Source organism: Pundamilia nyererei, unplaced genomic scaffold (assembly GCF_000239375.1).
Source record: "Pundamilia nyererei isolate P.nyererei 1_Seehausen unplaced genomic scaffold, PunNye1.0 scaffold00163, whole genome shotgun sequence".
Classification (NCBI taxonomy): domain Eukaryota; kingdom Metazoa; phylum Chordata; class Actinopteri; order Cichliformes; family Cichlidae; genus Pundamilia; species Pundamilia nyererei.
The window spans coordinates 783,124-810,434 of record NW_005187564.1 but is presented as its reverse complement, the minus strand read 5'-3'; the positions used below and the strand labels follow the sequence as shown (position 1 = coordinate 810,434).

Here is a 27,311-nt window from a genome sequence, read left to right as displayed (position 1 = left end):
GACTTTTTCAAGCTTTTGACCACAAGGGGCCAACAGCTGTGGCTGCAAAAAAATCATCTGTTTATAGAGGAGTCTACGGGTAGATTGCCCTGACCTCAGTAAACACTTTCCCATTTATGTATATCTTAATTGTGCCTGGTTTAAATGTTAAAAGGGAGGATTATCAATGTTATGTTCATTGGCTAACGACATGTGATTGATAAGTCGTTAGTCAATGAGTGTGCTGCGTCCTCAGGTTTATAGCTGGCTCTATTGATGCAGTTCACCCAGATGATCAATTTGAAGCTTCAGAGCAGGACTTGGACAACCAGTGGTGGATGTCACCATGGTAACTTCTTTCTTTTATGCTGTCTGTGCTGGAGACCCTGGGTGTAACACCTGTCTAACAAGGTCAACCACTGGCATCCTGCCGGCCACCTGCCAGCCCCCCAGCTTCCACTGCAGGAAGTCTGCGGGTGCAGACGGGTGTGGCAGCAGACTTTCACACCCAGTGAGACCCCCAAGCTCACCACAGAGTAAACAGGTGAGAACTAAAGCCGACATCCATCTGAATTTGAGCTAATGCATGACCGCCTGAACTGTCTTAGAAAAAGTGAGCGTGTTACCTGCGGGTTGGCGGTTTGTTCCATGATCTTTAGCAGCAACGTTTGGTCTGTTTCTCGCACCTGATCTTTGGCATCTCCCAATCGATCAATAAGGCTGGGCAGAACTGAGTGAGAAAAGAAAATATGAGTTATTTATTGGTACTTAACGATGGTGAAATGGCTCAGTTGTACAGGATGTTTTGTCAAGTTATTCTCATGCAAAGTAAGAGCAGATGAAGTGATCAACAGCACTCAACAGAAACTTGGTGAGAAGAGGTGAGAACAGTAGTTTGAAACTCTGAAACAAAAGCTTTTGTACATGCTCCAGATAGCTTTTCTTCAAATTCTTTAATTCTCACTCGCTTTTGCAACTTTGTACTTTTGTGTTACTCGACATGTTTCAAAGAGCCTGAAAAAAAAAATACAAAATACAAAAATACAAAATATGTTTTGTTTGATATTTGTCGATGTGTTTAAATGTGGATGAAGATTCATCCTGAGGGGACTGGGGCAAATAATGAGAGACACTGAGAGTCAACTTCCCTCAATATCAATCAGTATCCAATATTAACATTAAAATACATAAAAACTAAAAACTGAAAGTAAACTTAACAATTTTTAATTAGATAATGCAAACTAACTTTAATTTATAAAGATAATGACAAATGAATAGACTGAGTTTCACTGGTCAGGGTTTTTTTTTTTTTTTAATTCAAGCATTTGAAATAATATAGAGAAAAGCTCTGACTTCACTTCAACTCGATCAGATTACCACTTTAAAAATCCAACATTAAATAAAACATTAAATTCGCATCAAAGATTGAAATTTGAGTCTTACCTGTTCCCACCTGGGCTCTAAATCGCTCCTGTAACCTTGTCACTAAGGCAGATAAGAGGTCCAGGCCGAGCAGCGCCACCTGGTGGAGACAAAATGAAACGCACACATTAAATACAATTTAATGTAAAAAAGAAAACAAAAACAAAAATCATCACAGAAATCTTAAACATATACAATTACATGCAAATATTTCTTTTACATTTAATAGAAAAAATGAAATCAGAATGAGGAATTTATCAACAAAGAAACACTCGACACAGGCCTGGGTGTGAAAGGGGGTGGGGTTAAAACAACAAACTGTGTGCACCATGACTCAGGGTACACACTCACAACACTGACCTGTAACACAGGCCCTGCCTCTTGCAACTTTCCTTGTCATGGGGTGAGAGAACTGCTCAAGGAACGCTTAGTGAGAGCAGTCCAGCTGACACCGTAACAACAACAACACACACGCATCGCCTGGCGAATGTCCAGGGTTTGGTGCACTTTTTGGAAACCCAATTACTGTGTCCAACAATAATAAAGCAACGAGTAAAACAGCAACGCAACAATGGCTGCAACACACTGCTGCAATCTGCTGGGAGCAAAGATCCTACTGGGGAAACTTCAATATTAATCATCTCAGGATGAAGTTTAATCTGTACAGAGAAGCTTTTTTTGTCTCAGCATGTCAGTACAGATGAATTATTTTAATGAAACTGCATAAAAAGTGCTGTTTAATTTTATAAATATGAAGAAAAGGCTTGTGATCCACACATTAACCCTGGAGAATTGATTCTGTTCCTCTGGATGTTACTGTTTCACTGGGACAAATGTTTCTTCACTCATCCAGTTTACTTTTACAGTTTCAGCTGACTGCAGGTTTCCTCAACAGTATAAACAGTACATTTGCATAACCAGCACCACTGACTAACAATTAGTTTCTTGATCATTAATATGCAAATTGTAATGAACCTTCATCAGTGGCTATGCGCACCATTTACAGAAAGCTGGGAAATGGCTGCAATCCCGTCACTGTAAGATTGTGAAGTTTATACTCCTCAGTTCCGAGATGGTCTTTCCCTCTTCTACCGGAATGGCCTCTATTAATTTTTTTGTATTTCCTCTATTTTAATTCAAATGTAAGTTACATTTTATAACATAATCCCAACCATGAGTGAGAGGTTTTGCAGAGGGGGCGGGGACCTCCACTAACTGAACAACCTCATTCACCCCCAACTGAACGGCAGATTTCCACACCTCCATGAGCCTGGTTTGGCTGGAGGTTTCTTCCTTTATAAAAGGGAGTTTCTCCTTGCCATTGTCGTCAAACTGGTTGCTCATAAGGGGTAATTTGATTGTTGGGGTTTTGTCTGTTTTCTTGTATTATTGCAGGGTCTTTACCTTGCATCATAAAGTGCTTAGAGCCAACTGCTGTTGTGATTTTTTTACCAGCAAATTTACTGGGAACATAAGAGAATTTTAACACCTTAATTTAATTGTCTTTAATTTAGGGCTGTTTTAAAGACCTGCAGGAATCCTACCCTTAAAACCACCGAACTACAAAGTGCTCTTCCCTTTATATTTTCCTCAGTGTCTCCAATGGATGCCTCTCCCCTGCTGCAGGCAGAAGTCCTGGTTATCTGCAGCTCTAATCCTCAGATCAGCCTCTTTGTTCTGCAGCTGGAGAGAATGACGGTAATTAGACTGACGACAGGCCCCACACGAAGAGAGAAACCCTGCACAGGAACGCAAAACAGGTTCACTCGAGCTCTTTCTTGGAGTCATAGCTGGAGGTAAAGAGTCTTTTCTGGAAAATTGAATTACACAAGGAACGCCAAAGAAGAACGTGGTCCAGTTCAGGACAGACAGGCTCCGCCTCTTTGCAGACAGATGGCTAACTCTCTTTTTGCTGCCACCCACATCCAAAGCCCCCAAAACATACACACACACACACACACACGCATGTATATCTCTATTTCACCCCCACCCTGAAGGCTCTGGACCCAAATCTCTCAGACATCATCCCTTCCAAATTCCCAAATCCTCCAATCCGACATGCTCGGCTCTAGTTTCTTCCCCTCCTCTTATCTGCTGCATTTCAATCCTGACAGTGTGTCAGCAAATGTCCACACTGTAAGAAAAATTCTCATCTGAGTGTCCCTTTGCTAACCTTAAAACACAGTTAAAAGAAACTCTGTTGGGGTGAAAAATAAGGTCACACAGTGAGAAAACTAGAAACGTAAAGTAACGTAAAGTAATTCGACCCCCTTAAAGCACAAGGCTGGGCCACTTGGTTTACTGTTTTCTAAGAAACCACCAAAGGCAACAGCAGCACAGCTGCATGGGGACAGCATAATTTTTACATGCTGACACTGTAAAATAAGATAGCTGAAACTGGCGCAGGGCATCAGCGTTGCACGTCCCCTCATGTTGAGTTTTAATATGTTTTGAGTTTGTGGATTTAATTTATTTAGTCTGACAGTAAAAGAAAAGAGCTGATTTTTCCTAATTTACAATGTAAAACCAGCAGTTTTAAAAACGTGTCCATGCATCAAGGGCACAAAACTGTGGCCTACTTTTCACGCACAGTCCAGGTCACACTATTGCACAGCAGTGCGGGATAACAGGGATTTGCACAGGCTAAACTTTATTAATATCACAAAGAAAGAAACAACCACCTCACTAACAGGTAAGAAAAAAAAAAAACAACAACTAAAGACCAGCAGAAAAATTACAATAAGCAACATAAACCATGCGATAAATAACCAATAACTTTCAAACCCTAACCAAAGTAATACTCCACATAACAAAACAGCAACCCTAAACAGAATGATGTCATCACAAGCACTACAAGCTGCAGTTCCTCTAACGTCCACCAGGTGCTCCAGCAGTTCTCACAGACTTTACATTACAAATAAACATGCTTACAGCTGGATACAAAAATATGTTTTTTGTCTCTATGCCTAACCCTATGTAGCACCAGACTATTTTCCCTTCCTGAGATTGCACCACAGGTTTTTCTTCCTGTAAAAAGAATGTTTTTCTTTCCCAGAGTCGCCAAGGGTTTGGTCATACCTGGTTGTCAGGTTGTTGGGGTTTTCTCTCTATTACCTTATAGTATAAAGCACGTTGAAGTGACTGTTGTGAGATTGAATGACAAATGAAGCTGAACTGCACTAAATTGAAATGGAATTGATCTGAAATTCAATAATGTTAAAGGCAACAAGGGCTGTGCCATAACACTTGGTCTGTCATAATAACCACATACATTTTTATGTGATAGGAAAGTGTCATATCGTAATATTGTTACCATAGCAGCGACATCCATTTACATTCCCTAGTGTGCATAACAACTGCTAGAGGTGGAAACAATAAATGTGTTTTACCACTTGAGACAAAAACGCACAGCTGAGTACAGCCGGGCTACAAAGGAGGAGATGATGATGAGCAACCCTCCGCGCGTCGCTGGAGTACTCGCTAGTGACACTCCATATGACTCCAAAGCAAATGGTGGATGGAAATTAATGATTCGGTCACAGGGAGAAAAAGCAGGACTTTAAACATCTGGTTAAAAAGCTCAATCCAGCATACAAGATCCCAGGTAGAAAATATGTTCCAGCTTTATTCTATGACAATATTGTGCAACCATTGAAAGGATTACAAGGTTCAATTAATTTAGTTATTGTTCAGTTAAAGTGTTAATCAGTTATTTTATACTTTTATAATGCTGTGTCGCTATAGTGCTGCTGGCACATAGTTTCAGCAGATCATCATCATCATCTATATCGCCCACCCCTGTAGGCCGCTTAAAAAAAACAAACAAAAAAAAACAACTGAGTTTCTAAAGATTTTCAGCACAGGCAAAGGTCTCTGAGCAGTAACGCTACCCAGCTGGAGCTGAATGTCAGCTCAGTTCACACAGCTGCAAGACGAGTGGCTTCTTTCAAAATCTGAGCTCACAATGAAGGTTCAGACTTGAAGCATTTGTGGCAGTTAGTGGTCAGACCGTGACGCGTGTTTACCTCAGCTCAAATATGCACTCTGCCGTCACTGAAAGCTGCTTCGGCCTCGCTCGATATTTACTCTGTCAACATGCACGTGTTGGTTTAGCTTTCCATTCACTGAGATGCTGCTTCATGAAGCAAAGACAGCAAATCTCCCAATGTTTACATGATTTCAGGGGCAACCCGTGAGTATGAAGATTTTATTGATCACTAAGGTCTGGATACTCAATCTATGTGCTGTCTGATACATCTGGTGGGCTGGGTGGTTTTGTACATGGTAAAAATGCGGAAAAAAATTATTATAGTAAATAAATCATGTGGAAATGTGGTAAGTAAAGTAAAACAAAACACGGGATGCATATTTAGGTTAGAAAACTAGCGAGGGGCAGTAAACTTTAGAAGTCCAGTCAGTTTGTTTCCTGATCATGTAAAAGAAAAAGTTCAGAAAGGACTCTTGGATCAGGCTGTGATCAAACTAACCCACTAGCATCAAGCCTCGTTCAGAGGAACACGAGTGCCTCTTCATCGTCATCCGAGTGGCTGGAAAAACCCGGCAACCCACAACTGGCCACTCTGATGTGGAGAAGCCTTTAAATTAAATCAAGAATTTCTCTCAACTCGCCATCTCATTACCAGTGGAAACACTACACACGGACACACACACAAAAGGAAACATGTTGCCATCTCTGCTGTTACACACACACACACATGCAGCAACCTGTAAAGACAAGCAAAACTCAGACATCGATCAAACTCCTCAAAAATGAGCCGTGTCCCTCACACACGGAAAGCCGGATCATTTTCCAGCTTTGTAATTATATACAGCATACCTGTCCCTCCCTCCCAGCCTCCTGCTCTGTAATCACCACATTCTCATGTCTCTCACAGTGCCATAAATCAAGAACTTTTGTCTTTACTTGGTCTACCTTTCAGCTTAAACTCTAACTGTAGCTTACAGGTCTGTTTTCTGGATGCAGCTGCAGGTCAGAGATGAGCGCAGCTGACATTTATGGCTTCATTTTTAAGCTGCTGATGAGCATTAACATTTGAGTCCTTTTGATAGTTTGTTTATCAAAGCTGTATCTGTGCTGCAGGCTGAAGAACAACGACAGACAGTGCTGCATGCAAACACAGCGCAGAATGAGAAGTTCTGATTCCCGGCATGCAAATAGCCTCTCTGTTGAGGTTTGCAGGGAACAGGCAAGCTGCACAGGGAAGATGGTGCTCAATTTAAATCAGTCATTATTTAAAGTTTTTCAAAAACAACACCCTGTTTTCTGTATGACAGACAGGACACCTGTCCAGGGTGTACCCCACCTATCATCCTATGGTAGCTGGGATAGGCTCCAGGCACTACATAAGCGGAAGAAAATTGATGGATTGCAAAAAAACAATACAACCAAAAAAAAAAAAAAAAGCCCATAAAAATCAAGACATGAGAGTGAAGACTGAATCAACCAGAATTAACTAATTAAATTACATTAACTTTGAACTACTCTGTCTATATTTCTCGTTACAGCTATTGCACAAGTTTACTCCTCTGGCAGATATGCATCTCTTCTAATTCCGTCTGATTTCATAATGATATAATAATATAATCTCTCCAACAGTTTGAAAGGAGATGATTTGATGCTCTGTATGCTGAAATTAATTCAATTGTAAATTGTTATTAAGTGCATTTTAATAAATAGTCTATTTGCTGGTTCAGCTGATCCATTAATAACCGGCTGCCCTCCACAAGGCAGATAATGCATCGAGCTATCAAGGAACAACACAACAAATAAAATTCTGTTTGATTCAAGAGACCTTTATTGTTATGCAGCATTAAAATAGTTTTATTAATACGCATCAATATCAAAGCCTCCATCTGGATGATGAGTTGTTATAAAGGAGGGTATCAGCTACAGAGACCAAACCTGGTTTTTGTATTAAGCTGTAAGCATGTTTATTTCTGCAGTAAAGTTGGGCATTTTAACATGTCAGTCTGTGGGGACTGACTCACTGCTGGAGCCTCAAGTGGAAATATTGTAATATGAGGAAGTCATATTTAAATGCACAAGTTTACATAAAGTCAAAGAGAATGGAAAAATCCAAGAATGCTGAAATCATGATGAACTGTGGACCCACCAGAAGTGGGTTTAAACATGGCTGTTTCACCTTTTAATGGCTTTCACAGAGTCTCGACTGTTGCCAGTGTGTTTCTTTGAGCGCGCTCAGTTGTTGCTGCTGCTGCTTTTAGTAATTCGCCCGTGGCAAAAGGGACTCATGAGCACCTCAGCCCGCGTCACTGCCTGTCCCGTGGTTAGCGTCTGATAGACCTCAGCTCTACCTTTAGGACACTGCAAAATAAACACCAGTCGCACCAAGACCAAAGAAGAAGATTTTGGTTTGTTAGAGTCAGAAAAGAAGAAGAGTCTTTTCTAAAATAAAATGCAGCTTTAATAAAAGCTTCTATTTGACCTCTTCAGAGTTTATAGTTACTAACTGTTTAACAGTGGGTTTAATTAGTAATGACAGTCTGTGATATAAAAGATGGAAGTGGCTAATAGGCTTAAAATAATAATAACAATAATAATAATGTATACTTAGTGAAGCAGTGGGCAGCCACTGGGCGCCCGGGGAGCAGTGTGTAGGGACGGTACCTTGCTCAGGGGTACCTCAGGGTAGCCGTTCAGTGGATTTGAATCCCCGACCCCGGCCACCACTCTACCTGCTAAGCTATCCCTGCCCCCAGATTAAGATTAAGCTTTAAACCTGCATTCCTCCTAATGTCCAACAGGGGGCAATTTCTTTGTTGCAAAAGTTTGGAAATTCACTGCTAACATTTCTGGTCTTAGGAAACACCTTCCTGACTCAGTCGCTAGTTTCAGGTCTCACTGAATAAAATAGGATATTCTGGAGACTGTTTTCATTGAAGTCATAAAGGACCGTGAATTTTTTTCTACTCTTGGATCTGTATGATGTCACTGGGGAAAAGCCCCACCCACATGAATAATCATTTTGAACTATGCAAAGTTTAAAAATCATGCAAAGCTGCTCTAGAGGACTCCAAGAATAAAAAAATATTTAGATGGAAATGAGGACAATAGGTCGCCTGCATATTATTCCACACATGCAGACTGGGAGTGTCCCAGTTCAACCACAGGCTCATACAGGCGGGGCCAGACTCATCTAAACAATTTCCAACATGCACCAGATACAGTAACAGAGTGGGAGTGATTAACTGTGATGCTATGCCACCATTTGGAGTTTGCGGTGATTAGCCAGCAGTGACTCAGCGGCACTCAGCAGAGCTCAGGACTCCGGGCAGGGTGGCAACTGGATGATGGAGCTGTGCAGTAAACTCTTATTACAGCCGAGAGCCAACAGCACTTGTAATACAGAGCACATTTAAAGACGCACAGACACAACGCTCTTTCACGGTTCACTTCCTCCTGAGATGGCGCTTCATACTCGAATTGCTGCAGTGAAAACACTGAAATGGGAGCATCCTCCTCCGGACATACTGCCACTGACACTAATACATGCTTCGCTCAAGTTCAAACATGCTTTATGCTTTACGTGAAAGAGTGGAGCCACTAATTACAGGGAAAAATAACAACAGAAACAGCAGTAATGGTGTTTGGCCTCCAAAGAAGTGTCAGAGCTTTTTGTTACAAATGATCACGTCTGTTTAAATCTCCTTAAATCATGATCAGCAAATTTATGTAATAGACACCGAGAACAGAAATCTGTGTCCTTTATTTCTTTAATGGGGCTATAAGGCCAAAATGCCTGAACCTTATTTAAGTATAATAGCAATCAAATGAAAATTGAAAACAGTTTTATCATTTGTTAATGCTAAAAATCAGCCGCAGACAAAACTCAAGGTTATAGATTAGACACATTAAAGTAAAAATAAAACAGCAACTTCTTTGCAAATAGGAAACACATTGGTTTGCCAGTGATTGCACTGAATCGTCTTGCATTTGGTGAACAACTGCAAGTAGTTTTAGTGAAAAACTGGTTGTCCAGAGGGTTTGATTGCACATGTTGCTAGGTGGGAGGCAACCTGTCGCCAAACAATTGTTGCTCGATTTGCACTGCAAACGCTCTCTGCTAGATTGGTGAAGCTTTGCAAATAAGAATCATCTAATTTATTTGCACCAAAGAATGCAACTCACATGCGATGCTGTCTCTTACATTGTGAGATCTGTCTCTGACAGCTGGTTATATCCTGCATAGATTCCTTTATAAAAGCAAGGTTGAGCACCTGTGTCCTTGTTTTTGAAGCCAACATTTCACAGACTGCAAATTCACTGCTAACGTTAGGTTAAATAATTTTGATGGTGTTGTTACAATAAATGTTTACTGAATGCTGCAGCCCCTGAAGGCTCCACAACACTGTTCAATATAACATAATTTCTCCACTAATGACTGGCTCTATTCATCCATACATAGAAAACAGATCTCGAGATTTTAATAACCAACTTTGAAGGAAAAAGGGCAATAAAAACAACATCCAAAATACAGCAGGAAGTAAATTGAAAGAAGGATGGGACTAAACACACACAGATAAGGCACATATTTTATCTCTTAGAATTAGAATTTATAAGCTAACCTTAATTAAATAAAATAAAAAAATAAAATCCTTTAATTTCACTCACTAAAACTGGAGCTTAGCCTTCTTGGACTGTCTGTTAGTACAAAGTTACTCCATTGCAAGTTTTTCTAGTTTTAAAGTGTTTGGACAATGGAGTGTTTGAAAATTTCACACAATCTACTTGTGCTATACTCTCTTAAACGTGTTTAATACACACATAGTCAAATACCAAAACAGACGTCAAACACGAGTAGAGACAGAGCGGAGTTTTGCCTAAGCACACCAGACTCCAAAAAAGAAACCCAGTTTGACACACGCCTCAGCCAATCACGGCTCTCCGATCGGCTGCATGTGATATCAGGAATAAACAAACAGTGGAGCTGCAGCTCGGCGCTGTTTCTCAGAAGAAAGAGAGGAGCGAGCTGGAGGCCAAACAGAAGAAAACTCATCAGGTGGAAAATGAGCTGATGTCCTGGCACACGGCGTTAGTCAGCATCAAAACGTTTCTAGCTCATTTACTGCGCTAGTTTTAATGACACTTGATGGAAGGCTGTGTGAAAAGGAGCTCAATTTCCTCCTTGAAGGGCTGGAATACGAGCAGACAGACACACTAACTTGGTTGGGTGTGGGCGGAGATATTTTTCCTGCTAACTCCAACTTGTTTAGAGATGAGATCAAATAGCTCATCATTTCGATTCTTGGACTCCACAAGAGTAGCTTTGCATAATTCGCAGTTCACAATAATCCTTCATCTGATACTTGGCCTCAGTCTATCCTATGTAGCAAGTGGGTGGATGAGAGATGACCACAAAAAGGGTGATCCCCTCTCTATGACCCCTATGACATATGAAAGAGTTAGGAAACAGCAGATATATATGACAGAAAATAAAAGAAATGCTTTAATATGAAACTGCTAATTTCACATTTACATAATAGCTGAATAAATCTACAAACTGGATAAATAACAGATTAGTTTTGGTTGCACTTTGCTGTGTATTCTGGGCCTGAAATGAAATATTTAAACCTCTAACACAAAGTTAGTGTCATCCATAAAATGCTGTGACACCTGCCAGGCAGGACAGAGGAGGACATCACTCTACCAGCAGAGGCAGCGAACTGTCAGGACGAACAAACTCAAAGAGCTGACTCAGTGTGTCGCCGTGAGGCTGCAGGCACACAACAACACGGGGCTGCAGTTTGGACTGATCAAAGTTAAATTACAACCACAAAGGCCCACTGTGGAAACAGATGGACAACAGGCCAACAGCATCTGCACACATCTGTCTACATTTAATACAATCATCAGATGGAACTACATTAAAGTTTATTAATTGGAGCTCTTGCACTGGAACTGAAAGTTTGGATCGGCACATCCATAAAATAAACACAACATTTATTTATTTATTTATTTTTTATCTTCAAAAAGTGTAATTGTTTTCGTTCTCCAGTGTTATGGTGCTTATTCACAGGCTGCAGTTATTTATTGATAATGATTTTATTTCTTTTGTGTGCTCTACTAAAGACATAGATATTAAATATTTTACCTTATGAATCCACTTTATTGTATGTATTTTATTTAGCTTTTTACTTTCTCAGCTCATTTAACGTGTAGTTGTAGTTTTGAATTTTACCTTAATGAGTTACACATTTATTCTACTTTACTGAAGATATTTTCTTAGAAGTTTTGGCTGCTGTAACATAGAAATTTACCAATATTGGTGATAAACACAATCAATACTTAAATCTTCAGGTCATTATTCATAGAGTCTTAAAGAACGGTGTTTAGCAACATTATGAACAAGCAGTCTTATTATGGATGGTGAGAGCATTCACCTGAGCACTCATATGAACATCATGGATTCTGTTACATGAATATAAAGAAGATGCACAACAGTGAAATCCAACAGAGCAGATGTGTGTTGTTCATATTAATCATTCAGCACAAGCCAAATCACCTTCACAGCAGTGCAGTACTTTTATATTAATGTAAATGCAGATTATATCCATGGCAGTACTATGACATTGACTTTAACAGGACTGCCAAGCCCCAAATATAGCTCCATGTATTATTGAACCGCATTCAGAGACAAGGAGAGCAGAGAAATGTTACTAATGAATAATTCAGTTAAACTGATTATGTGCATTCCACTTTATTGTTCTCTCAGAGTGCGACATTTCTTCTTCTGGAGCCAAAGCAGCTGATGATGGTGCTGCTTCTCCACGTTAGTCCATCGACAGGTAGATCACTGTGCAGGAAATTTAAGAAAAATAAGAAACAATGTTTGCTGTAAGCGAGTGTATTTGGTACATGCAGGTTTCCAGGGAATTAGCCGAGGCAACAAATGCTAATCTGAGTGATCCACTCACCTGAAGGTGAACTCGACTGCTTCAATCTTCACGTGACCTAGCATGGTATATCTCTACATTTCTGCTGCTCTCTGGACTGAGGCCAGCCGAAGGTAGGTACAAAGAAGGGCACTATAGGTAAAATACCATCAAAAACTTTAAAAAACAACAACAAAAAAAACAGTGGCTGCATTAAAAGTTTGGTTGGAAAAAAAATGTTCCCAAAAATTTGAGAAAAAAGTTTTAACTTAGAATTCAGACTACGAGCAAACAACACCTTTAGCGACTAGCTTAACAGTAGCACATAGATGACATCATAAAGCGGGACCAGATCTATACAGATATCTCAAATCCTGCCAGAAGGTGGCGTCTGCCACTGCCTGGGCTGTGTATAACCCCTCAAAATAACCCTCCTCATCCGTTTCCTGATGTCTGACAGCATTGAGCAAGATTATTACAAGCACCCCTATGGTCCTCACATCACAACAGTATGGTCCAAACAGTTAAACACTAGAGAAAGTAGGAAAAGATCCACAGTGAAAATTTGATGACCTACGTTGTTTAATCACTGAGGGAAAAATTTCAGTGACATTAAAAGTCTGTTATTAAGCTGACCTGCTCTGCAATCCTGTAAAATGTGTGCAACGTCATCATAACACAGAAAAACAGGGTGGCAAGCTGACATAACTTGACCATACAATGACTTTATTTAAGATTTGATGCATCATTTCATTAAAAGCATTTCTCTGGCTTTCCTCTCCCTCAGCTGTAGAGGTTTTTCTGGGTTTTCTGTCCATATCACAGCATGACGAAGCACATTAGTCTGTGGCTTCCTTCCTAGGCTAGGCTGACTCAGCAGAACAAATGGCCTAACTGATAACCAGATACAGATGTTGGACAGAGTCGAGCAGATCGAAGGAAGCAAACACTGTTAAAACCAGGCCGTTGAAAGCAGCACATCAGCCGAAACTTTGTATTTACATGTAGCACAAATTACTGCTTTTACATCAATTCAACAAATATCTGGATTCTTTCCAAGTACCACAGATGCTCTCAGTGTTTCAGTACCCCTCTTCACCTTCCCAACATTAACAGTGAGTTACATTAGCGTAAAAGTTAACCTTGAAATTGAGTTAACTAATCAATCAACTTTTGTGGACACAGGCCCTCACCCACGGTTTCGTAGGTTCAGTTAGGAAAAATTGTCAAAAAAAGGAGTTCCGTGATAGAGTTCAGCGTTTTATGACTCTAAATGAGCCTCTGGAGGGATAAGTTTACACTGAAGCACATTTTATTAGCATATACTAAAGGCAATGAGGCAGTGTTCGTTAATTTATTCAGACTTTTTTTATGCTGGTTCCAAAAATGTTACAGTGCATGAAGAACTCAGAAACACCCTCTGAAAATGCTGTTGGGCAATCAGACGCTGCGTTGAGACGACTCAGGACTGTACAGCAGATCTGTGCTGCTCAAGTTTTCTTTAAGGTGATGCTTTGCCTGATGAACTTTCAAACTCACAGATCAAGCTCTGGTATGTTGTTCCACTTCCAAATACTTCAGCCCAGTCTAGCAGGTAATACACAGATCAAAGAGCTGACTTTCACCTTACTGAAGGGCGTCTCCTCTGACTGACTGTTGCACTGATCATGATGCAAGTCCTGAAGCAGAGGCTGAGATATTTTCTGCCACGTGCTGCACTGCAACACTAGAGTCACAACGTTACAATGGACAGCAAACTGCAGGCACAACATCACAGTCCACACCTGCTGACCGCTTTATGAAATAACATGTGAAAGTGGAGTGTGGGAGGAGGCAGCCTTAAGGGCCTGAATGTTGCTACTCAAGCCACAGCTGACCACAGTTCAGGTTCAGAACTGTAGTCAGATAATAAGCCTTTTCCTCTAGTACCTACTTGGCTCAACTTGGTTTTGGTTTTTTTCCATTTCAATTAAGTACCACTTAGGCACGTGGAGTCGTTATAGCAACACAGCCAAACATCCTGTGACATTATTTGCATGCGACGCAAATGTCACAACAAAGGAGGACTTGAGACGATGGTATACCTGCTGCTGTGTATGGCTATTTGTCAGACTCGTGGTCACTGTGCTGTCTTTTGTGTAGCCAGTTTCCCCATTGCTGGCTTTCGAAAATGGCAGGCACTTTCATGACTCATCGAGTGATGAGTGACACCAGTCGGTGGCTCAGATCACCTCAGATCGTTTGGAACAGCTTCAAAGTAGGTACTAGAAAAAGGTAACTGGTACCACATATTACAGCCTAAAGGAAGACCAAAGAAAACGAGTTGAGGCGTGTCGAGCTGACCCGAGTAGGTACTAGTAGAAAAGAGATGCATTCAGCTGCTACCTGAGTTTGTGTTTAAGGCAGCGGTTCTCAAACTTCTTCTGTTAGTCCCACTTCAGAAACTCTAAAACAGTTCCTACCCCACGATCCAAGTAGGGCTGCTGCTATCGATTATTTTAGCAATCAAGAACTAAGATTGATTGATTGATTGATTAATTGATTAATTCTTAGTAAAATGCAAAAATAGTTCTGGCAGCATTATAACTCTAGGACAGGGTAGATTTGGCGCGTTGTTACGTGAATGTGTTTTTGTTGGGAGGAAGACCAAAGAGCTAAACTGGCTTCCACCGAAAATGATTTGAAATCTTCCCATTTGTTTATGAAGCCACATAAACAAATGGGAACATATTTCTTATTCATTTCTTCTTTGAATCTCTGTGAGACATGTTTTTTCTCTCCAGCTTCTACTATAAATCTGCTTCACGTGTACGTTTGAAAATATACAAAGATCATTAAAAACCAGACTGTAAGTCAGACGTATGAAACCAGGTTTATTCCAGTTTTAGGAACATAAAGAATCACTTTGAATATGTCAGTGTTTCAGCTGAAACAAACTCATTGACGTTCAGCTGATCAGTGCCTGAAGGATAGCTTATGAGGAACAAACATAGAGAAGCCCCTTTTCTTACAGCTTTAACACACTCCAACTTCCTCCTAGGCAGGAGGACGACGTGGTTAAGGTGGCTGGCTCAGTGAGTGCTTTATCTGCACGGCCTCAGGTGTGACTGCGCACTCAGCGCGGTGCCACCTGATAATTGTTGGAAGACAAAGTAAGATGGCTGCATTACTGCAAGGCTCTCATCAACCTTTAAGTGGTTTACTTCCTTGTTTTATGTAATTTTGCTGAGCCTTCTTTCTCTCACGATTTTCTTTTCCAATATAAATATTTATTGCACTTATTTACTGCACATTAACTTCGTAACAGTTGAGACTGAACATAAAAACAATAAATAAACATAAAAACAACAAATGTCTCACGTTTTGTTGTTGCCGCAAAATGTTGTACTGCTTGAAATTCCGTCTCCACCGTTGCTCGACGCTGCGTGTATAGAGCAGGTAGTGCAACAATAGAAAAATAGTTGCGGGACGGCACTGTGTAGCGTTTGTCTAGGGTGTTGATCATTTTCCTAAATCCCTCGTTTTGCACAGTGTTGATGGGAGCCATATCTGTGGTCAGGTGATAAGTGATAGCCTCCGTAATTTCTTTGTGCCTGCAGAAGTTCGACGTGTATAGGGAAGCGCTGTATAAGGTTCCCGTTATTGATGTTTGGGTGGTTGACCGGGACGGATTTTCTCCAGTCACTTTCTCGTCCCTGACGTGTTCTCCGTTGTTTTTTCCCTGCTAATTTTAGCATCACACGGCACAGCTTCTGTATCACGTGGTATAAGGCTCCGCCCTTGTCATTTGTTGAGCAGGAAGAGTGAGCGCTTGTTTTCATGCAGATTACGTCCCGGATCAAAATGCAGTACAACCGTCGTCGTCGGGGTTTTTTTGGCTTTTTTTAAATCGTTGTCATTTGGAAATGAGATCGCACATAAGTATGAATCGAGATCGCGATTTTCTAACGATTAATCGTGCAGCCCTACCATCAGACTCTTTGTTGACCTACACTGGTTTGATTAGCCAATGAACAAACTACCCAGCACACATTTAGTTTCATTTTTTAAAGATTATTTTATTGTTCTCTTAACTTTTTTAGCAATACAGTGTGCAAGTTCTTTTAGTCACTGTTTTGTTTGTTTTTTTGTACTGAGCAATAATGTCAGTAACTGGGTTTAAACCTCTGGGAGAATAACGGCTCAACTAGTAGTCATGGTTGATGGCTTTTTTTTTTTTTTGAGTTGGGTGGTGGAAGAACCGGAGTAATAGTGGGAACAAAAAGAGTCCTGATGTTAGAGAAGTTTAAAATAGTTAAAGAAAGCTGAGAGTGATGGAAATGACCAGCAACCCCCGAGGTCATAAAATGAAGCTGTAGCGCAAAAAGGTGCAGTTCCTCTAATGTCCTCATGAGGCTCAAGCTTCTGCTGAATCAGTTCCATAGACTTCCATGTTAAAATGTCTGAAAACCGCAAAGGTGAACATGTTTACAGCCTGATATGAAAAACTTTTTGGGTTTCAGCTAATTTTTTCCCCAGCTAAAATTAGTGAGAGCGATGTGTTCTCAGTACTGCAAATACTCGGGTGTGCTTTAGGCGAGGCAGCCGCCTGGATGTCGTTTACATCTAAAGCCACACTGTTTCTTTACTCAGGAGACCGACTGATCTGAATTAATCTGTTGAACAGTGTTTGCTTCTATCAGGTTAGAAAAGCTCAGAAATGCAGAGCGTGTGTGAAAACAGCTTCAGCAAACTTTAGGTCATACAAAGCACCTTTTTAAACTACTCACAGCAATTAGAGCTGCCACGATTAGTCGACTAGTCACGATTACGTTGACCATCAAAATCGTCGACGATTAATTTAATAGTCAACGAGTCAGTTGAGGCTTTGTAAGATCCTGAAAAGAGTGTAATAATGGAGTGAAACAGAAGATGGCAGCAATGCATCTACAAGGATGCCAGCTGCTATTAAACGCCAAAGAAGAAGAAGCAGTCTCCAGCTGTGTCCAAATTCATGGGCCTTCGGAGGCCGCACTTGTAGGCCGATTACGTTACAGCGACGCGGCGAAGGCTGTCCAAATTCGTAGACTGCTCCAAATACGGCCGACAAACATGATCTAGTAGTCACTTAGATAACTTAAAAAATTTCTTGTTTGGCTTTTTTCAGTATTTTATTTGTTCCAGAGTGAATCAGTTTGGCTGAGATTAAGTTATAGTTTTCAACTGGCTGAATAAATGTCAAACAGAAAACTGATTAAACAGAAGTGTGAGATGGTAGAATTTACTCCAATGTCTTGTTGTATTTTAGATAGCAAGGAGCAGACGGCTGAGTTTATTAAACTCCACTGAGACAATCCGCAAATTTCATTAAAAGTTTAATAAACTATCATCTTGTCTTTATTTTTAGTTAGCTTACAGCTTGAAGAAAGGTATGTGCTAATGATAGTTATATAAGAGGAGATGCATGCTGGTGCAATAAGATGTATGTTTTACGTTCAATGGATGCATGATCTGATTAGTCGACTAATCACAAAAATAATGAAATGAAGGACTAGTCGACTATCAAAATAATTGTTTGTGGCAGTCCTAACAACAATACAACTGAGCAACTTAAACACACTGGCAGGGACGAACTCTGACGGATGAATCCTCAGGCTGCTGTGCTGCTGATAAGACTCTGTGTATGTTATAATGACAAAGGCAAACCAAACCAGGCTGAGCTGACTCAGTAGTCTCTTCTATGTCTATCTGCCAGACTGTCGTGCTCATCAACTGCCAACTAATTGTTTACTGGACAAAATTTCAAATTCAATTTACATCGGGGAGGATTCAGCAAGACAGCAGCAGGGTGAAATCAGACTGTCTTTCACAAACTGGGGTATTGAATCACACATGGAAACGTTGGCTTATGTGAGAGAAAAAGGGGGGAAAAAATCCTCAAGTTGAGCAGATTAAAAAAGAGAGCAGATTACGTCTGGGCTACAGAGGGTTCCCCCCCACAGGACAGAGTTTTACTGGCAGAGGGGTGGGAACCTGGAGAAGGGCATTTACAGCTGCTGCTGGGGACGGTACAGTGGTGAACAAAAGGAACGTCTCCAACACTGCGATTCGTTTAGATAAGAGGGGAGGCGGGTTTCACAGGGCTAAAAACAGGACTGCAGACATGATAACTAAACTGATGAGTAACGAACACATGAAAAGGATGCTTAGTGCTTCAGAACATTAGGTCCATCCCTCCATCTACTAGCCTGACACCTGACCCCATTAGAATAAGCCTATTTATTCACGGTAGCTAATCTGTTTAACATTTAAGCATCATTAGAAAAATTCATGTCATCCATGACATTACAAAATTACCAAAACTTTTACAGAAAAAAAGCCTCTATAATCTACTAAAGGACAGGAAGGTGGTAATTAAAACCGAGAGAAGCCGTCAGGGATCACTGACTGTTTTTAGGGGCTTGTTGAGATTAAATAGAACAAGATACAAAGCATTAAAACATGTTAAAAACACAACAGCCTTATTAAATGCAGAGTACTTTGGGCCCGGAAGCAGGATTCATCACATCATCACTTAAAGACCGGATAGGCTCAGGATGTCGGAGAGGGGTTCAAATGGTCCTCTAAGCACTTGCTGTCATTAACTTTGTTTTGTCCCCTTCTGTAGTTTATGGAAAATATCTCATAAAAAAAATTAAAAAAAAATCATATGAAGATAAACTCTTTTTACTCAGAATTGTCCAAACAAAAACCTGAAGAGCTTCTAAGCCAAACTCCACACAGTCTGAAGGATTTGGGTTTATTAAGCGGATACCGCACTGGGTTCAGCTTTAATACCGTTGAATGGTAACCTTAATCCTGACAGCATTAATGGTGAATATTCCTGGTTTGGGTTATTAGGGTTCATCAAGGTAAAGGGACAATTATGTGGATTCTGTACATGGATTTATTAGAATCATTTTGTTATTCACAGTTACCCTGCTGATGTTTTTTGAGTTTAAATACCTGATTTCTTACTTTTTCAAACTGCGGTCCCTTTATTATTATTATTATTATTATTCTTTTTATTAATAAAAGCTGTGTTGTGTTGCCCGTCAGTCTTCTGTTCAGCGTTCCTGAGGACACGGTTTAAGTCTGGGATTAACGACAGAATTAGTCCTTTATGTGATGTTTGCTGCAGTGGTGGTGTGGCCGTAATTGGGTTAAGCCTCAAAATTTAAGACGGGTCAGCGTGACACTGTAACAGTACTTAATGGTGGTAAAGTCTGTTTACCACAGAGAAACATCAATGAAAATATGAAAAGGCTATTTCAGAAAGCTCTTATAAAGGAACACCTGCCCTTTGCTTTCACACTTAAGAAATGTAGGATTTTGTTTTGTTTTCCTTCATTTTTGTCTCTTTTTTGCGTTGCAGTTTCCCCCTCTGAGCTCTCTCTGCACACATCTTGACAAATTAAACTGAGATTAACATTTAACAAAGGATCCAAAGTTCTCCGCAGAGCTGAAACCGGTTCAGTCAGAAAGTTTTCCCGGAAAACACACTCAATAATCCTGGTCAGTTTTCCATAAAGAGATTTAGCCACGAATCCAAAAGTGCGTTGGTGTGTGTACATGTGAAAAAGTGAGTGAGTGAACTCTTTGCTGTCATTCAAACAGAAACACAAATAACGATGTCATAGAGATGTGTTATTGATCGAGTAAGTTCATGCACAGGAACGTAAGTGTTCACAGTATTTGGGAGGGATCTGATTTTTGGAGAAAAAGAACAGCAAAACAAATGCAAAAGAGTATTTGTTTTTAATCCAAATTATCTTGTTTTTTTCTGTAAGCCAAACGCATAACTGAAATTCTAGTTTATTTAATCACCCAGCCCAGCGCTCTCACAAAGTAATTATTAAAGAACTTTCTTCCTTGAACTTGTTCAAATGTTTCATTTGCCAAGTACTTTGTGACACAAGAAAAAGGTATTTTAAGAGGAACACTTCTTTGATTTAAATCATTTTTGTTCCTCGGAAAACACAAAGCTCCAAGTTTCTGTTTTAAATAACAATTAAAATCCTTTCTTCTCACGACGCAGCAAATACAATACACGTCATACATCAAATCATCTTCCCTGTCAGTGCTGCTTTGATCCTACCTCCATTATTCGATCGCGAAGAAGTAAAATGCATTTGCTTTGACTCTGTTTAAACAACACAACAACAATAACAACCAAAGAGAAGAGAATGTGTCCTCTTGAAACCACAGATCAGGTTTTCCTGTGATCCTGTGGCTTTTACTCATGATGTCAGCTGAACACAGGCAGTGTCCCGATCACTTAGCAGCTAATGTGGAAACTATTTAGTTAGAGAAAGGGAGAGGGGTAGAAGGGGGAGAGGGTGATGGATTCATTTGCCATAAATGGAGGTTTGGTGGGGATGCCTCTGATACCAGGCAGCTGTTTCAAGAAAGAGCTTTACAGTCTTTTATAGTCGTCTTAACTAAATGTCAGCTTTCACTCACTCGGTGTGCTTTTATTCTGCGCTTATCTTTTGTTTAGACAGTAAACATGAGATACGGGTTAGCTGTGAGGTCAAGGTCAGGGGAAAACACTCCGTGTGGAGGGGCAGGATATTAGTCGGGAATATAACAGAGATTTCTAATCAATTCCCAGAATGTGTTGTGGAATTAAACAAGATCCGCTCCCTGATGATACTGAAGCTGATCCACAAAAGGTCATTTAGAGTTAAATTGTTATTTCTTGCAAAATTAAAAAGTAGATAAGAATATCTTTTATATGACTTCTGCAGGATTAACTGTCAGGATAAGATGCACGTTGAGGCTGAATCACATGACTCTGCATGTGATACAGTCTGATACAGTCCTTTGAACAGATTTTTACATTAACAACTTATCTCTCAAGTTTTGCGGTTTAGTTATAATTAATCTTAATTTTCAGACTGAATTTTGATCCTGAATTCTTATTATGGCTCATCATTATTTGGAAACACCTTAATTTGAAAAGCAAAAGTGTTGAAAGAGACTCTTCAGACAAACAGGTAAATCATCAGAAGACCAAAATGCATTACTGGAAACACAAAGGAAGTGCTGAATTTTCAGCTTGCGTGATCATCAACATTATGATTAAAGGTCTAGCTGGGCCAAAGCTGGTTTTCCCTGGTTTCAAAACGCCTTAATTTCAATATACTGCACACATTTAGCAAAAAGTAACTTAAGGCTAGGGATCCCCATCGGCTCGATGCATGCTCAGAATCATCAGGCAATCGAATAAATTCTTCTTTAAAAGTTTCCTGTATTTGCACAAAACACAAGATTTTAAACAGCTTTTTTGGTCCTGCAAGTTTCACTTTTTCCATCATCTTTGCTGCAGCTGAATTCTCCCAGAGATTTATAGTTGAGTGTCTCTCTCTGTCTGTGCTAAAGTCACCAACAGCATACAGCACGAGGCGGCTCAACAAATATTCTTAGAGCAAAATTAAACTGTTTCTAAAGCAACTCTGCTCTGTTTTTCAAACCAAACAAAAGACTCGAACAAGTTCACAGACAGAGGACTAGTGTGCGCTCCTTATCCTAATCTCACGGGGGGACTTTCAGCCTGTACAGTATTTATCATATCTTATCTGACAGCCTATCCAGTATATTCTTGTTGGATATAACAGACTGTGATGTGCAGGATGCATGAACATCAGGCCTTTCTGACTCTTTGAGTGACTTTGTGATTCATGCACTTGCAATTTCAAACAAGAACAGTCATGCTGGCAGATGACAGACACCTTCTGAAGAAAATCTCCTACTTGTGTGCGTGTGTGTGTCTTTTCTTTGTGTCCGGGTGTGCCAGGTCAACAGGATCCTTCCAGCTGTGGTTTCAGCTGCTGAATCATCTCAACAGAAGCGTGGAGGCAGAGATATGACATCACAAGGAGGCCTGTCCTCATGCTCCGGATAGATTTATGCTTAATGTGGTGGCTGTGTCACCGTCACCTGAAGATTCAGACTAATCCTCAGAGTTCCCCTGTGATCAATCAGCACGTCAGTTTATTTCTTTCACATTTACGGTGTGTTTGTTTTCGTTTCCACTGCCTTGTGCGATAAAGGAAGTGCACCTGGCTCTTAAAAAAACAAAAACAAAGCAAAACAAAACAAAAACAATATCAAAAACAAAAATCTAAACAAAAACCATGATTTTTGGAAAACTTCAAGCAGCTATCATGCTTCAAAGATATTTTTTCAGGGGACTGCAATCATTTTTGAATAGAATTCCGATGAAAACCAAATTAGTAAATTATAATAAAAAAAGAGGCAAATTAATGTCATTTATGAATTCAAGTCCACCTACGGAGCGCCTGTCTAGGTTGTGCATTAGGATGAATTTTCTGCACTTTTACTGTTGATGGATTTTGTGCCACAAGCAGAAACATAAAACTGTGGGGAAAACAAACCATAAATAAGGATGGGATTTGCGCTACAGCCTCCACCCACCATCCCTTTTTCACACTTCCTGCTTCAAGGAGACGAGCTGGTGTCCTGTTTGTAACCGTCCATCATGCCTCCGTTCCTGTGCCTCGCTCTCCGTTCTGCCATGCAGAGGTGGGAGTGGGACTGACGCTGACGGCAGTGACGGTTTCTGGGTTGATGAGGCTCGAAGTCATCGCTCCGACAGCCTGGTGTCACCTGTGATGCTGCTCAACCGTGCAGGAGACACTTTTGCAGGATCAGCTCTTGTGCAGCTTTGTCTTACGGCCGGCAGCGAGGCACCAATGAAATTTTTTACGTTTTTCTCATTTTTGCCATTTCTCAAGTTTGTGTAAGTACAAAAAATAAGCAGAAAATTTACTTTGTTCCTTTTCCCCAAAGTAAATTCCCTTGTGGTTTAGATGATCCACGGATACAGCCATTTATGTTGTGTCTGCACCATCACATGGCTCCCCTGCCTCCCCTGCTCTGGGGTTTCAGTCAGCTTAGCTTTAAGTGTTGGTGAAATGTGTCTAAGCTTGTGTTTTGTCAGTTTCTGAGAGCAGGATCTGCCTTTATGTCCTCGTATAGAAGCTCCTATTAGTTCTTCCTCAGCATAAAGCAAACACAGGTGGGTGTTTTGTGGTGAAGATGCTTCAGGCTTTCAGCCTTTAGTTGAAACTAAATCACAGTTTTACAAAGACACAAACAAATGCATAGAAACGAGACTGGACAGAAAAGTCGTCTGCTTTTGTTTGTGTCTGAAGTGAAAACCCACCAGCTGACATCATCAAAGACGGGACAGGCGATTAGCAGAGAGGATGTAGCTGAATGACACTTCACTTTGAAGTTAATATACAGCTTCTATTCCCCTGCAGGGGATATGATGTATCAGCAGTTAACGTGGCTGATTAACACAAGAAAACCATTTCCCTCTGCTAAATGTGAGGCAGCTACCTGAACTGTGTGCAGTTCAATTGGAAGTCAGCACCTAAATGTTATCCATAATACACTTCTCAGGCAAAGTTATGTGCCTCCTGAGGAGTTTCACAGTGTTTACTGCAGAATTAGATTCTGAATGTGGCCACAGCACATCTACTCTATATGCTTTGTGACAATAAATAACAGAGCTACGCCTCCCTCAAACAGACTCCATCTCCTCCATGTTGCTCTGCAGCTGGTAGTCCTGGTTCTCCACCTGCTGCAGTCTCTGGATAGAGTTATCCTCCAGCTAACAGAGGATTTCCAGAATAGAACTAGCACCACCATCACCAGCTGCAGCCCAACATGGACCAAAAGTCAGTATGAGACACTCAATCAGGGCTGTGCAATTAACCAGCTTTTAACTTCAGTTATAATTTTGGGTGTCTGTAATTATTAAAACAAGATAATTGAGATAAAAACCATTACTGTGCTGACTTTTGGTTTTGCGAGTCTTATTTTGCCCTTCAGCACATCTTTCAATAAAAGCAACTTGAACCAAGTGCAAATAATAGTAAAATGTTAATGACAAAATGAAAACAAATCACACAATACATGTGCAGCTTGCTCAAGTACAGAGTATGCAATGAGAAACACTGAAATTGGACCCATGACAGGACAAAAAAATGTAGTTTGGCAGCAGCCTCCTCATATCTGCCCCTCCATCTGAGCTACAACCAGCGAATTAAACACTCCTAACCCCAAACTGCAAACTCTTTCTCTCAGGCATGCACCAGACATCTCCCAGCACAACCATCGCAGTGCCAGATGTGGTCATTTGAAGCACACAAAAACCACCATCAGGCTCCGCTGGACCAATGAGACTGCAGAAAAAGCAATACAAGTGAAGTCCTTCCCCATCCTCGCAGAGCTGCAGTATGTAGGGCATCGAGGGCAGGCTTGGCTTTGTTCAGGCACATATCTCTGACATTTTCAGGCCTGCAGAGAGCCAAAGCAGCATATCGCAACGTGAAACCCGAGCTTTGGTAAACAATGTCTTCTTACAGCCACGGCAGAGAAAAGCAATCAGTGTTTGGGCACGGAATGAGCTGCTGATGGAATCGCTTTTCAGGTCAGATAAAACTGTGCCCTGGATTGAACTCCCAGAATAAAGTCCAATCAATCAGAGAAGAATGCCATCCAACTACAGGGCAAGGGAAACAATAATGCTAGTCTGAGGAACAGTTTGCCTTGCAGCGCTGCAGTGATGAATACTGAAAATTCCTGCTCAAACAAACTACAAAAGCTCATTCTATGAGTTCACAATAACAAGGAAGTGCACCTCCTACACAAAAGGAATAGTTTTGATTGGAATCTGTTATTCATGGAAGGTAAACTGTTATCATTCGGCCCTACATGACTCAGCTTTTACATAAAACCATAAAGTTGCTTCATCTCAAACATGAGCAGCTTTGATTGTGAGCTATGGCAGACATTTCCTAATAAAAACACCTTGAGCACGCTGTTAAACACAACAGGCTCTAAGAGGAGCGTTTGAGTGGGTGGAAAATGGGCTGTTAATTGTGGGGAAAAAAGCTCTTTTGCAGAGAAACATGAGTGCTGTGATAAACGTCTGTCTGCAGGCACGTTCACAGGTCCTCACACTTTTCACTTTAATCCCACAGACTGCTTATTAAAGAGGGATGTAGCTTCTGCCTCTCGAAAGGTAAAAATTTAAATCAAATCTTCTCTCTTTCTAATGACCAACAGGGGGTGAAAATGAAAATAAAATTCTTATTGTATTGAAATATATGAGAAAACTTCTCATCTTCAGCACACCTGATCTCTGAGCTCAGTAAACACTTGGCTGGAGAGATCATGGTCTCTCTTCTTGGTTTCATGACTTACTGAATAAAACATGGAGCTCATTTTTTAGAATTTCTGCTCCTATTTAAAGTGAAATAAACAACAAAGATGAGAATGATTTAGAGGAATTAAAAACAAATATATTACCCTATATTCTGGTTGGACTTTTAAGTGTGAAAAGGTCTTGAAACAAAAAACGAATGGGAATTAATTCATTCCATCCATCTATCCACACTCTTCGCAGATTTTCCATCTTGGGCTAAAAAAGAAAAAAGGAAGACCTCTTGCACTTATATCCACACCTACAGCCAACTGAGAATCTCCCATTATCTACACATAAGTATCTTCAGACAGAAGCAGGAAACCCAGCAAGAAAATCTACAGACATGCATGAAGAACAAGCAGACAGGCTTCTTGCTAGGGCCGTAACACTAACCACTACTACACCAATAAACCACGCCACCTGTGAGGAATTACAAAGCTACTTGATCCTCTGAGGGGTGTCTGGAAGACACATCAGACACATCCTGAAACATCAGTCTAGTTTACCTTGAAGTTGCTGGAGTTGACCCAGGAGCTGGCGATGCCATCGACCATCTTGTCCAGCGCTGTCTGGTCCTGCTCCAAGTCATGGGACTTTTCCTTGTCCAGAATGTAATCAATGATCTCCTGGCCAACCTGCAGCCTTCGGCCCATGTCCTTCTGCAGGACCAGGGCCAGACAGTTTTCCATGCTAGGCTCCATCATTCTGCTGTCTGGTAAACACGCCCTCTGGCTTCCTCAGTCTGCCCGGCTGTTTGATTGACTGATCGCTAGCAATCCTCCACTGCTCAGAGCAGCGGGAGTGACAGCTGGACAAAAGGAGTTCCACTTGGTGGGTATGACCTGAAAAGTGAGGACAAAAGGAGGAGGCCACAGTACAGTCTGCTTGTGTTTGGTCCCTCAGGACAGGCCGCCTTTCTGTGCCAAGTGCTAGCCTGCTAGCAAGCTAATGGCTGTGCCCCCGGGATAGATGGAGTAGGGCTTGGGGAATGGCAGCAATGCAGCATGTGTGTGTCTGCACAGCAGCTGGGGGAAGTTTACTCCTCCCTCTTCTTCTCTTAGAGGAGTCGGAGCCAAACCACAGCAGCAGGCTGGAAGAGGCGCTTCTGGCAGCAGATGGAGATGGATGGAGAGTGCTAGCTTAGAGCTCCATGACCTGTCCCCAAAACTGAACGGGGCTGCCCTGCAAGAGCAAGGAAACACAGAACGAAGGAAGGTTATTTCAGGCCATTATTGATCACATATTTATTTACATATTTGTTCAACAACAAAAAAAGAAACACATCTCCCACTGCAAAAAAACAAAACACTGTAAGCACACAATGTTTAGCTTTTCCAAAATATGACCAGATTATTAAGATAATGACCTTCCCCTTGTAGCTTGCTGCCTCTAACAGCCAGTGGATGGATTCCCACGTGAAGGATCATATCTTGGGGCTTAGCTGGTTTCAAAGTAACAGTTCCGGCTTCATGCAGCCAGCAGTATTTCTCTGCCATGAATATACTCCTAACTTGGCTTTACAGGGACATTTATTTTGTTGTCACCCTCCATTTTATGCTATGCCTCAAAGGCCGGGTGGTAACAACCAAATACTTCCCAGTGAATGCCAAACAGTATTTTTACTTCAAATGCCCATCCTCTGTAGTGTTTTTAATCCTCCGTACATGCGTGGAGGTAAAAAAATAAAGCAATAATGTCTTTAACATATTTATGAATAAATTGAGATATATATATA

The 27,311-nt window shown here is 40.8% G+C and overlaps 1 protein-coding gene across 1 annotated transcript in view; it reads right to left on the bottom strand.

The window, feature by feature from the left end:
- Positions 1-27,311, bottom strand: part of clasp1a (cytoplasmic linker associated protein 1a) — a 91,891-nt gene that overhangs the window by 62,052 nt on the left and 2,528 nt on the right. The window contains 3 exon segments of the mRNA XM_013914001.1: positions 606-709; positions 1,423-1,501; positions 26,083-26,758. Coding sequence (XP_013769455.1) covers positions 606-709; positions 1,423-1,501; positions 26,083-26,280 — 381 coding nt within the window. The 5' untranslated portion in view covers positions 26,281-26,758.